The 13,621-nt window shown below is 34.9% G+C and overlaps 1 protein-coding gene across 5 annotated transcripts in view; it reads right to left on the reverse strand.

Annotated features, from left to right (window-relative positions):
* SGCE (sarcoglycan epsilon) overlaps positions 1 to 13,621 on the reverse strand; it is a 68,544-nt gene that overhangs the window by 7,482 nt on the left and 47,441 nt on the right. For 3 of the 5 annotated variants that reach the window (XM_007195750.2, XM_007195748.2, XM_007195751.2), the window contains 4 exons: positions 10,125 to 10,287; positions 7,521 to 7,732; positions 6,547 to 6,573; positions 5,620 to 5,808 (listed from right to left, as the gene is read on the reverse strand). In XM_007195750.2, coding sequence (XP_007195812.2) covers positions 5,620 to 5,808; positions 6,547 to 6,573; positions 7,521 to 7,732; positions 10,125 to 10,287 — 591 coding nt within the window. The remainder of the gene's footprint in view (positions 1 to 5,619; positions 5,809 to 6,546; positions 6,574 to 7,520; positions 7,733 to 10,124; positions 10,288 to 13,621) is intronic. The other 2 variants (XM_007195749.2, XM_007195752.2) reach the window with 1 other exon arrangement.

Here is a 13,621-nt window from a genome sequence, read left to right on the forward strand (position 1 = left end):
AATGGAAAAATACTTTAGATAAAAGCTAAAATGATTAGTTACTAAATATCTATAATTAGAAGACTTAACTCTACTTTTATACTTGTTAATTTGCAAAAGATTAAACACAACCTACTTCCTGTCTTGAGGGAGACCCAATCACCCTGGATTAAGTGTTATGTTTAGTATAATGAACAAGGAAAATTTTTGTATAGCCAATTAAAATCTTCCTAGAAAATGTTTGGGTACTTTCCCCTATTATTCCTTATATAAATTCCTCACTGAAGATGCCTCCCACTCGGGAAAAATCAATTGATACTGATGTTGGGATTAAAAAAAAAGAATAATGAAGAGGCAGATCTACCCCCTAAAAGACCACATAATACACTACAAATTAAAGAATAAATTATTTTTTAGAAAATTGAATATTTGGGATCCTCCAGTCAATGCTTCACATGAAATCGCAAAATGAGCAGTTTCCAGGTGGTTTTTATCTTTTCAAGGTTTACCGTTTCTCTGTCCCATTCAGATATCATTTTCTAATCAGCATAAATCTCTCACTTCTCCACACCATCCTCCTCGGCAGTTTAAGGAAGTGTGAAAGTCTAGAGGCACAAAGCCCAACACTCTGGACTGTCCCCTTTCACGTTTTCTTTTGCACAGACCCCTCAGGGGGAATTAGGAGAAACTGTTCCCCCTTTAAAACTCCCCCCACTCCCTCCACAACAGAAATACTAGAAATACTGAATCCTAAAACGTAGGTTCTTTAAGTATTTAAAGCTGGGATTCCCAATGTTTTTTTCCTGCTCCACCATAATACATATGTCCACCAGCTTCCAAACTCCAGAAGTAGGGCCCTGGGATCTGTATTGCAAAAGCCTCACAGGGGAGTGTAACGTGCAACTTGGTTTGGGAATAACCAGGCTAGACTACTATCTCTCAACATTCCTTTTAGGACCTAAACTTCTATGCCTTGAAATTTGACTTTCTTAATTTAAATCATTACAAAAGCTTATCTTTGAAGTACATCAGTCAAATCTGTATTATATTTTTGATGTTACATCTTTGGTCAAAAATGTAACCTCTAATCACAACAGTGATTCTTCGGGCAAAGCAAATTTACTTTTAAGAGTTACTTTAGAATGTGATTTCTAGCAATGAATTGCAATAAGTCAGGGGACTGCCTATAGAGGCAAAAATTCTTCTTCCTATTAATGGTAACACGTATTCACTGAGCTACAAAGATAACAGATTAAGTACAGACGCAGACAGCCTGACTATACTATGGGATGGGGGACACTCTACAGAAGACATGGCTAGTGTTCCTCAAGACTGTCAAGGTCATGGGAAGCAGGACGGTCTAAGAAACTGCCTAGAGCAGAAGAGACTAAAGAGATATGCCAATTATTGTGTCCTAGACAGAATCTTGGAGCAGAAGAAGGACATTGGGGGGAAAACTAGTGAAATCTGAAAAAAAAAAAAAAAATCTGAAGTCTGGTTGATAGTAAAGCACCAATGTTGGTTTCTTAGTTGTGACAAACGTACTCCGGGACTGTACGATGTTAACAATGGGAGAAATGGGTGGGGGAATCTCTGGGAACTCTGTATTATCTTTGTAACTTTTCTGTAGCTTGAAAATCATTCCAAAATTAAAAAGTTTATGAAACAATAAATACGTTAGCAAAGATCAAACTAAATTTGCTTTATATTTTTATATTATGTGATAATTTTAAAAGTCTGTCTATATTGTCTCTCTAATCTGAAAAGTAGAAGGAACACTGTACAAAATGAAATCCCCCTTTCTAGCAGGTGTCCCGTCTCCTGGGCCTGCTCCAGTTTACTTTTCCACTATCTGTTCAAGCAGGTGTCCCGTCTCCTGGGCCTGCTCCAGTTTCCCTTTCCACTATCTGTTCAATCACCTTGCCCATAACCTGAACCAGAACTCCTTCGAGGTCAATGACCACATTATCTATCCCTGACTTGATATCAAGATTGGTAAATAACCTAATCTCAGTTTTGACCTAATTTAGGTCTCTTATCCATATCTCGATTTTATCATCTGCAAATGATTAAACATTTTTTTACTGTCTAATTTAAGGTGCCAGTCTGGAGTCCTATGAAGCATTCTACCAAAAAGAAAAGATTACTGTGTAATTGATAAATAACTGTGGCAGCCTCCCGTTACACAACTGCTACGAGTTCTCTAGACCTCGCTGTTACGAGGTTCACTATACCTCGTGGACTGACTTGTTTAAAGACCCAAACAAATTTCTATGCAGCTTTGAAGGAAAGCTTTAAATGTTCTTGAGTCTTACTTAGAAGCCAACATAAACTTTCAGCCCTATTATGCCTGAATATTTCTGATGTCAAGTCTGAAGAATAAACACAAAATAATGTAGCTAGCCACATTATTTATGAATGATAAATTCAGTACAGTTAGTATGAATATGTGAAGATGCATGCCCTTTTAGAAAGGGTTATTTAATAAATAACAGGCAGCATTATCCAAGGATATACCTGGTTATCAAGTACTGTGATACCTCATCGAATATCTCATTTTAACATTGAGAATTCAGTTCGATCCAAATGACCAAAATATTTATGTATGTGTGTACTTGGGCTGAAATAAACCTTCAAAAACAGGGAAGGAGTAAAAGCTGAATTTGCGTAAAGGACATTTGTGAATGAACCTGAAACAATAAATTCTCTATTATCTGGCATGGTTGGAAAATGAGGTTAATCACATATTCTGGCTTATAGGGAGTTACCATAGAGACCGTGCACATATTATCCATTTCCAAGAATAAAAGAAAGATAATATACACTCAACACTGAAACTACATTGAATGTAATTTAATTTTCCTCTGATGAGTCAGACGCACTTGATGATCTTGCAGTGCCTCAGAATAATCATTGTGAACATCGTCAATTATCTATGTACCCTATTTATATAGAAGTGCTAGCTAATGGACTTTTTCCATTAGCAGAAATCTGAATAATATAAAGGTTTTCTGGACTTAAAAATACATGTATGGTCAAATTGTTGTAAGTTCAATAAAATAACCTATTGCATTTGCAAACAGAGAGATCTGATCAACATAAGGACAGTCTTGATGGGGTTATGGAAGGACCAGGAAGATGCATTTAGTTATAAACTAGATAGGAAATTTTATTTTGCTTGTATATTAGTAGCAAAACTGCAAAGTCCCAGTAACATAGAATCAAAATAAAATTTAAAGAGTTATCCTTATTCCCAACAAATCTGGTTAGAAAGCGTATCTAAAAAGTGACCCAGGCTTTTTTTCCTCCCTTAAAGTTTTATTGACTTAAAAACATATTCAAGTTCCCCTATTCATTATAATGAATATTCCTCTCCTCTAAAATTTGATAGCATTGTTATTTTGTCAATAGAAGATTTCCTAAACTGTGTTCTTTAAATAGAGTTACCTCTTCTAACCTTTTCCATGCTTTTCACAGAGCATATCAACACACTAAAGGCTCTGAGAACTCTTGTAGTTTAAACACAAAAACCAAAATATCCTGTTTCTCAAATGTATTTGACCATTTCATTTTTGAAAATACATATCAACCTTTGAAGAATAAATATCGACATTTCACTAGCATTCTTGGGTAAAGAATATAAGAAATGGAAGCCTTAAAGAATTCTTTAATTATTTTCATTTTGAAAATGAATGATAAGGCTGTTCATAATTTTCATCTAAAAAAAGACAGGAGAGATTGCTAAATTGTGAACTATTACAATATTCTTGAAATTTTCCTAATTTTTCTCATCAGTATCTAATAATCCTGGTAAAGTAGGTTTCATGATGACCCTCTAACCATCAGAGGACATAGAAATCCATCAGTTCCATTCAGTACAACTCAATTTTGTGAGACTTTAATATTTACATCCCTGATAGAATATTGTTTCGAAAACTCAAAATTTTAAATGTATGCAATTTTCCCTACTGCTAATGGAACTTGAATCAATTACACACAAACACACACACACACATACATGCACACAAACACATACCTTGGTCTGTCCAACAGTAAGTACGTGTTGTTAGAGGACTTCAGGAAAATATTCATAATACTTTTAAGAGTCTCATGCTCTACCGAGCTAGCTGGGCGCGCCTTCACAATATTTTTAGATTGCCAAAGTATTCTGGACAAACTTATAGTCTGTCTATATACTACTCATATTAATTACTGTTTAATCTTCAAATTACCACATGCACTTTACACAGTTGCAAAATAAGCATTTGCAATGGGAAAATGTACCCAATATGGCTCCCAAATAAATCTTTAATCAGGAAGAGGTTACTTTTATATCATATCCTAACGTTTGTGTGTGTGTGTGTGTGAGTGTGTGTGTGTGTGTGTGTATGTGTTGGGGTGAGAGGGCCAGATTTTTTTGTATATCCATTGTATTTACAAAAGTAAACTGAAAAGGAGGAGGGTCTCAAAAGCAAACTGTGACTTTCTTGGGGAAACTGAATTTAACCCATTTTAACATATGGTTAAAAAAGAAAAGAACAGCCATGTTCTTAGAAATAAATGACACTTTTACCTACAGTTCCCTTATACCAAAACCGAGCTTCTAGACATATAACATGGGTTCTCAAGAGCAACTGGCCAATCTCCTCAACCAATCTCCTCCACACCTACCCCTTACAAAGGCCTCTTCCAGGCTTTCTAACCATAGTCCTTCTAGCACTACAGAGAAGGTCTGTACTAATAAACTGTGTTTCTAGCCAAAATTGGAACTACTCATTTTGATATATAAGCAAATGACAAAAAACAAACAAACAAACCAAAAAAATGCTGAAAACCCTGAGGCAAAAAATTTAGATTAAATAGATCTGTGGTAATAACATTAAAAACAATAGGTTAACAGAACCAAACAATTCTAATAGTTCTAAAAAATAATCCATTTGTTATGCTTTAGGACATGCCTCTCTTTTCACAATTAACTCATCTTTGAGCAAGCATATGTTAGTTTATTAGCAGTGCCAAGTTCTTAAATGATAAGGTGAATGTCATCTTGTTTGGATTAGTGAAGGAAAAAAAGCATTTCCTGAAAGTAATTCTATTTATTTGGATTAGCACCATGGGGTTGGGATCTACACTACCAGTATTTTGCTATTTTCTCCTCCAGTTATAAACAAATAAACAAATGCAACAACAATGAAGACGTCTGGTCTTGAAAGACATTAAGTCGATATAATCATGCATTAATAATTACGGTTCCAGGGGCTTCCCTGATGGCGCAGTGGTCAAGAATCTGCCTGCCAATGCAGGGGACACGGGTTCGAGCCCTGGTCCAGGAAGATCCCACATGCCGCGGAGCAACTAAGCCCATGCGCCACAACTACTGAGCCTGTGCTCTAGAACCCACGAGCCACAACTACTGAGCCCACGTGCCACAACTACTGAAGCCCACATGCCTAGAGCCCGTGCTCTGCAACAAGAGAAGCCACCGCAATAAGCCCGCACACCACAATGAAGAGCAGCCCCAGCTCGCCACAACTAGAGAAATGCCACGCGCAGCAACGAAGACCCAACGCAGCCAAAAATAAATTAAAATTTTAAAAATAATAATGATAATAATAATTACGGTTCCAAGTGGATACTTACTGCTGTGTTTGCATCAACGGCATATTAGTGCTCTCATAACTGTCTGCGTGTAGAGGAGGTATGATTTCCCCAGTCACAGGGTGAAACACAGGAAGTGTTGACAGGGGCCACGCTATCTCTCTATTCTTGGACATGTCACGAAGTTCTTTGGTAGATTTCTGAATAGCACTATGATGGACCAGTTGGATGCTAGGTCAAAAAGAAATAAAACCACATATATTTAAGATCACATATTAGCCCCACAGGTCATCAGTTTGAAAAAGTTACGAAATCTTTTTTTCTTTTTAAAATAAGAAGACATTATTTAACTTTGGGCATTCTACAAGTTATTTCAGAAAAAGACACATTTCATATACTTTTAACATAACAAAACTGAAAATTAGAAACTAATTTTTAAATAAATGCATCTCTCATTAAACTAAGCTATAAAGCATTGTGTTACTATTACAGACCTAGGCAGCAAACTACTATTCTATTTAATTTCTACGATTAAGATAAAACTACCATGGCTTTTATATTGTTGCTTCTGATGGGGCATTTATAAATACTCACATAAGTTTCATTTTATGGTAGGTTATTACTGTAGATTCAGGAAAACGTGTATGAAAGGTCTTTTCATCTGTTCTCTGGTTTATCGAAATGCAGATTGGGAAATCACATAATATAAATGGCAAGTTAATATTCTGAATCTGAAATATTTTAGTTTAAATTTTTATCTATATAATCTTAGTTTTCACACGCTTTTTATTTTTAGTCTCACCCCTCCTAAATATCTCTATTTAGAAAGCAGCTTTCACGTTTATGAAATAAACTATGAAAGATGATGAATGGAAAAAAAAAAGCATGACACACATGTATGGGGCATGACGAGCAACTGAGAAATGAAAAAGAAATGATAAAGAAAATAACAGGAAAGAAGACACTTACTCTGGTGTTTGCATGTTTCTCTTTTCCCTAGAAACAAAACAAAATTTATGAATTAAATAATAGCATTGATATTTGGAACATTAAGACTATATGCTCATGGATCTTGCATGAGGTGGAAATGCTGACACTGTTACTATTAAACGCAACCAGGCAGCATTTGCCACCAGGTTTATGACATTACTTGGATGAGTACACATACAGAGATGGAATACTGGTGAGAAATGCACAGAAAAAAATGAAAAAAAAAAAAAATGGAGATTAAGAATCAAGCTCTTGGAAATAAGTTCTATGACATAATGAAATCAGGCTACATGTAAAAATGGAAGAATTTGTTACTTGCTGCTTTATTAATTTTTTATCCTTTGTTTTGTTACCCTGACTTTCAGATAATCTCAGGAGATTATTTTAATTGACATAGATGTCCAGAAAGTACTAACTATTCATGAAGTGAAGACTCATTACTCAAATTATCATCTTATTTTCATTAATTTACTCCTAAGTTTTTATATATCTATATATACCTTTAAACATTTAGGTGGTATCGCCCTGTTTGATAGCAGAACGATTTCAAGAAAAATTCTGACCATCATTTCTGATCAAACTGACTGAGACAATTTATTTATTTAAAGTGCAATTACCATGTCAATAGATTCCGCAGTCTCTGCTTACACAGGATGGCTTGTATAACCAAAATATCTAGCCTCAGTTATTCTTGGGACTGTTTTGCCTGCAAGAATTTACATCTAGCCTTAATAATTTTTGAATAAAGTAATTATAACCTCTAATTTAATTTACTAGACTCAAAACTATTTTACTTCATTTTAAAGGAATAAAGTACTGTAGTTTGACTTGAACACAATTTCAATTCATTTATAAAGTGTTTTATGCACTAAATGAAACTTGGCATTTAATGGAATCTTATATGTTATCTTAGTAGCTCTATAATTTTTTTATTAGTGCTTTAAAGTACTCACACTCCTTCCCGTCGGCAGCACATGATATAAGCAAGTATTAGAAAAAGGACCAATGCTACTGCCGAGGGCACAGCCAGTGTAATTAGGAAATCCGTGTAATAGTCTCTGCTTTTCAAAGAATCGGAAGGGGGTTTGTATTCTCCACCATCAGGTAAAATCCCTTCTCCACGAATCACTTCCTGATAGGTGGACACTTGCTTTGTTTTATCAACCTGACACAAAAGAAGACAATTACACATCAAATTAATAGTTGCAAACATTATGAGAGTTTAAGATCTAGACATATCAAGACAGTCTTTGACTAATTTCTAAAAAGCAACCTTTTCCAATTACTTTATCACCTTGAACTTGCAATTATTTATGGAAACTAGGAAGAAGTAATGCATAAAAGTAATAAATCAAAGGGTGTATATTGGCCTACTTTCTAGGTCCTTCCCACAACATATATACATACATAAATGTATACAAATATAACAAATATGTGTGCATGTGTAGGTGTGTGTGTGTACAGTTGTTCTTTTTCAGTTTACTTCCTCCAAAGCAGAAGTCCTTCACACCACTCTATATTCCTTGTTTCCTAGTGACAAACCTCTAGTGCAGATGTTACAAACTGTGAACTGGCTGACAACCAGTATGTGAGTATGGTTTCTAAGGTTAGTAAAAGAGAAAAAAAAAAGAGAGAGAGAGAGACAATTTCTAAGTGACTACAACCTTGATCTTTCTGCCATCCAGCTGACAGAAGTAGTTTTTAGGAAAGATAGTTTAAGGAACAGGTAACCCATCCAATGCTACAGTTTCAATAAATTCTATTCCAGGCTCAAAAAATGTACAACACTTGGACTATATTAATTTACCTCCACAGTAATTGAACTGCTTTCACTATGTTGCATTTAATTATGCTAAGGTTTTTACTGAAGGCCACTAAAAAAATAGCCATGTGAAACTTGTTACTACATTTGCTCGCCCCTTAAAAAAATGTTGGGGAGAATTATCTGTGGCATTTCTCAGTATCCTCTCCCATACACCTCCACTTGAAGAATTTTGTTAATGATACAGTGCTAGTAAAAACTCTATCTTCTGCCAAGGAATTGATGCTCTGCCTCCTTTAAGAATGAGAACCAAATAACAGATGAATTTCCTCATTTAATCCAGGACATTAGGAGGCTTATTGTCAAACTTGCCCTTAGGCTTATGTTTTGGTAAAGTTTAGGTCCTGATTTTCCAGTTCTTTTATATTTTATATAGTATGTTTATTGTCTGACCCTTTAATTTAAACCTCCTGAAATCTTCTTGGTAAGATGTGACCTATAAATAAATACAAGTAAAAGAAAAAAACGAAAATTCCCAACCTTTCTCTTTATGGAGTCTTACCACAGAAATTAAAATCTTCAAAGCAGAGTCATTTTTAAACCTTTAGAAATTAGATAATTTTCCTAAACATGAACACTGTACAGCACAAGCACAAATAAAATGGTGTTGTCAGGGCCCGCTGTCTACTGGCTCTGGTGAGAGGCATCTATTTAAGTTATGATTGCAGCCACTCAGTCTTTTACACCCTTGTATGGTTAGCACGATGACTGAAATATTGAGCTTTGTAAATTCAATATTCATCGATAGTACACATAAACCACAGCAATCTGAATAATTTTACTTGATTTGAGAAGACAGGGAAAGAGCATTATTTCCCTAAGACACGAGCGACATGGAAAGAGGAGCCTGGGGCCAAGGGCCACAGGTGCTAAGTGCCGCAGTGAAAGCGGTATGTTCTCCCGTCCTGGACCTGGGAAAAGTCCTGCCGCTGGTTCTCTAAGACATGAAGTGACAGTTGTGTTTATGTGTTGATATTTGTTCAAATGTCAACTTTAAACTTAGACCTAATTCACTCACCACCAATCATCAAGAGTTGACAGAAGTTAAATCTAAAGGTCGCTAAAGAAGTGAAACAACTTCCCTATCTTCCAGAAAGGAGGATCAAAAAAATTAATATAAATTATATATAAAATATCATATATACCTTTCATATATAGGAAATCTTACCCATATGTTCCTAAGTCTTTGAGCATGCTATTAAAAAAGTGATTTGAAAGAAATATTTAATATTTATGGGGCTGGGGGTAAGAGTCTAACTTTCCTCTGCTTTTCCTTTTATTCCTTGGTCTCTCCCTCCAATCTGCGTTTCTAGGACATTGAATCATAGCACAATATTGCTTTATTTCAGATTTGTGATTGCACTCCGGTCTCCCCTTCCCAAGTGGGACAGTGGCAGCATATCTGAGGCTTCCTGCACATGTCACACTGACTCCAAAATCTATCTTGACTTAGCAGCCACCTGGATGTCCAGGGGGAACACTTGGACCACCAGCCAAGCTAATCTGGCCCCCACAACTAATCAAGAGTAGACTGAGTACAAAAGTGGAGGTACTATTTCTTAAATGGATGCACTTTCAACGGACTTGCCAAATCCTTAAAGTCAAGGGAAGTCAACGGCAGTTAACAAAGTAAACCCAGGATTTGTTCCTAAAAGCAATTCAGGTTTTAGTCAAATGCTATCTCTCCAGCCACATCACTTCTAATTACATTTGCAAAAACAAAATAAAAACTCACCAACGAAATTTTGCACCAGTCGATGTGAAACTGAGTACGAAATTTTTTATCACATGTTATTACAGGCTCCATTTCTTGACTGCATCTCAATTGATTCTGCGGATTTTCAACTTCTCGTAAACAAGAAGAAAATGGGACATCGGCACCAACCATGACATAAACGCTGCAAATATGTGAAACACTCAGGTTATCCTTTAAGAAAATTGGAAACACTGAAAAACAATCTACCCTGAAAGCAGGATTTATCCTTTTGAATTGAGGGATTATCTACAATCATCCCTAAGGTAGTGGCCTGGGCTTTAAAAGCAGTGATTCATGTAGGGGCTTCTTTTCATTCTTTCCTTTATTCAACCAATATTTACTGGGTGCTTTGGTGTACGAGACACTCTCTTGATTCTCTGTTAATTTCTAAAAATTTTTTCACCCTATTTAATTCAAAATAATCGTGTATCATATTTCAATTACAATATTTGGTAGACTACATTCAAAAATATTCTTAAAGTAAACTGTTTAGAAAATAACATTATCACTAAAATAATTATCAGTAATAAATCTTCATCTGATTTCATTTTAATAAGATTGTGATATTACATCCTGGAGGTGTGGAGCTGTAGGCAGACTTCTCTATTCTACCTAAGAGTTTTGTCCATCAGCTTTCCTACTGCAGAGACCCCTACTGTTAGGTTCCTCATTATAAGGTCCCTCAATCTTTAAGAAGCTAATATAAAAGAAAAACTATTGTTTGGTAAATACAAATTAGGCAAACAAAATGTATTTTCTTGATGTGTATCTTGGCAACTAGGGGAAAAGAACTCTATTCAATTTGCCAGTAAGAGTTTCACAGTAAAAGTGAAGACAGTGATAATAGCATTGAAATAATCTTGGAGCAGCTTAAGAAGGTAGGAATTTCATAGGTTTTTTCAAAAGAAAAGGGAAAACCAGGAAATTACTCTAAATAAATATTATTTCTTTTCCTAATGACAATGCTATAACTACTTACAAAATGGAATAAACCCATCAAAATTCCAGCTGTCTTCTTTGCAGAAATTGACAAACTGATCTTAAAATTCATATGGAAATTCAAGGGACCCACGCACACACAAAATTCTTGAAAAAGAAAAACAAAGTTGGAAGACTCACAATTACCAATTTCAAAACTTACTATAAAGCAATAGTAATGAAGACAGTGTGGTACTACCGTAAGGCTTGGCATGTAGATCAGTGGAATAGGATTCAGAGTCCAAAAATAAAATCTTTAGTAAATTGGTTTTGTCACAGGTGCCAAGACAATTCAATGGGGGAAAGAATAGTCTTTACAACAAATGGTACCAGAAAAACTGGATATCCACAGGCAAAAAAAAAGAAGGTGGACCCCCATCTCACACCATATAAAAATTTACTCAAAAAAAATCAAAGACTTAAATGTAAGAGCTAAAACTATTAAACTCTGAGAAGAAAGCAGACACAAATTTTAATGACCTTGAATTAGGCAACAGTTTCTTAGATATGACACCAAAAGTTCCAGCAATAACAGGAAAACATAGATACATTGGATTCTATTAAATTTTAAAATTTTGTGCTTCAAAGGACATCATCAAGAAAGTTGAAAAGGCAACCCAAAGAACAAAAGAAAATCTTTACAAGTCATATGTCTAATAAGGGACTTATACCTATAACATATAAAAGACTCTAACAATTCCATAACAAAGAGACAAATAATCCAATTTCAGAATGACAAAGGATCTGAACTGATATTTCTCCAAAGAAGATATACAAATGTCCAATAAGTGCATGAAAAGATGCTCAACATCATTAGCCATCAGCAAAATAGAAATCAAAACCACAATGAGATACCACTTCACACCCATTAGAATGGCTACAGTGAAAAAGACAGACAATAGAAGTGCTAGCAAGGATGGGGAGAAACTGGAACTCTCCTACTCTGCTGGTGGGAATGGAAAATGGTGCAACTGCTTGGAAGACAGCCTGGCAGTTCAAGAGGTTAAATACAGAGTTACCATATATCTCAGCAATTCCACTCCTAAGTATATACCCTAAGAGAAACTTAAATATATGCCTATCAAAAAGCTTGTACATAAATGTTCACAGCAACATTCTTCTTAATAGTCAAAAAGTGGAAACAATCCAAATGCTCATCAACTAATGAATGGATAAAAAGTAAAATATCCATACTTTACTCAGCCATAAAATGGAATGAAGTACTGTACATGCTACAACATGGATGAACCTTGAAAACAATATGCTAAGTGACAGAAGTTGGTCACAAAAGACCACATATTGTATGACTCCATTGATATGAAATGTCCAGAATATGCAAATTTATAGATAGCAAGTAAATAAATTGTGGTTGCCTAGGGCTGGGGATTGTGGTGGTGGTGACTGTTAATGGGTGTGAGAGGGGAGTGTTGGGAGGATAAAAATGCTCTAAAATTGACTGTGGTAATGACTGTACAACTTTGTCAATAAACTAAATCCATTGAGTTATATATACTTTAAATAGGTGAATTGTATGGTATGTAAAGTATATCTCAATAAAGCTGTTTTTTTAAAAAATATGAGATGAAATAAAAGTATGGCACAAAAATTCAAAGGTATGTAAGTATGAAGTCACACCCTTAATTGACAACTGTGTCCCAGAGTACCATTACACAGATTCATTTGGTTGCTCTTTATGTCAATTTTATATTTGGACTTAATTTGAAAGATTTTTTAAAAATTATGGTGTCTTTGGGAGACAAGTAGAATATAATGGATTGAAATTTAAAATCAAGTTAAACATTTATAAGTTCAGAAAAAGGAGATATAAGAAACCACTGGTAAAGAATTTTGATGATTAGTGAATAGAAACACATTCCATTTACAGGAATATTACTCAGCCATAAAAAAGAACAAAATAATGCCATTTGCAGCAACATGGATGGACCTAGAGATTGTCATACTGAGTGAAGTAAGTCATACAGAGAAAGACAAATATCATATGATATCATTTATATGTGGAATCTAAAAAAATGGTACAAATGAATTTATTTACAAAAAGGAAAAAGAGTCACAGATGTAGAAAACAAGCTTATGGTTACCAAGGGGGAAAAGGGATGGGGTGGGGGGAAGGGATAAACTGGGAGATTGGGATTGACATATATACACTAGTATATAAAAAATAGATAACTAATAAGGGCCAACTGTATAGCACAGGGAACTCTTCTCAGTACTCTGTAATGACCTATGTGGGAAACGAATCTAAAAAAGAGTGGATATATGTATATGTATAACTGATTCACTTTGTTGTGCAGCAGAAACTAACACAACATTGTAAATCCACTACACTACAATAAAAATTTTAAAAAAAGAAATATATTCCATTTACAACAATTTGTTAACTTTTAAGCTTCATATAAGGCCAATTTCTATCCCCTTATTAACTGCTTAGCAAAGACCATATTTTTCCTTGATAACTGTGAAATATATTTGTAAATACA

Source organism: Balaenoptera acutorostrata, chromosome 7, assembly GCF_949987535.1.
Source record: "Balaenoptera acutorostrata chromosome 7, mBalAcu1.1, whole genome shotgun sequence".
In the NCBI taxonomy this organism is placed as follows: domain Eukaryota; kingdom Metazoa; phylum Chordata; class Mammalia; order Artiodactyla; family Balaenopteridae; genus Balaenoptera; species Balaenoptera acutorostrata.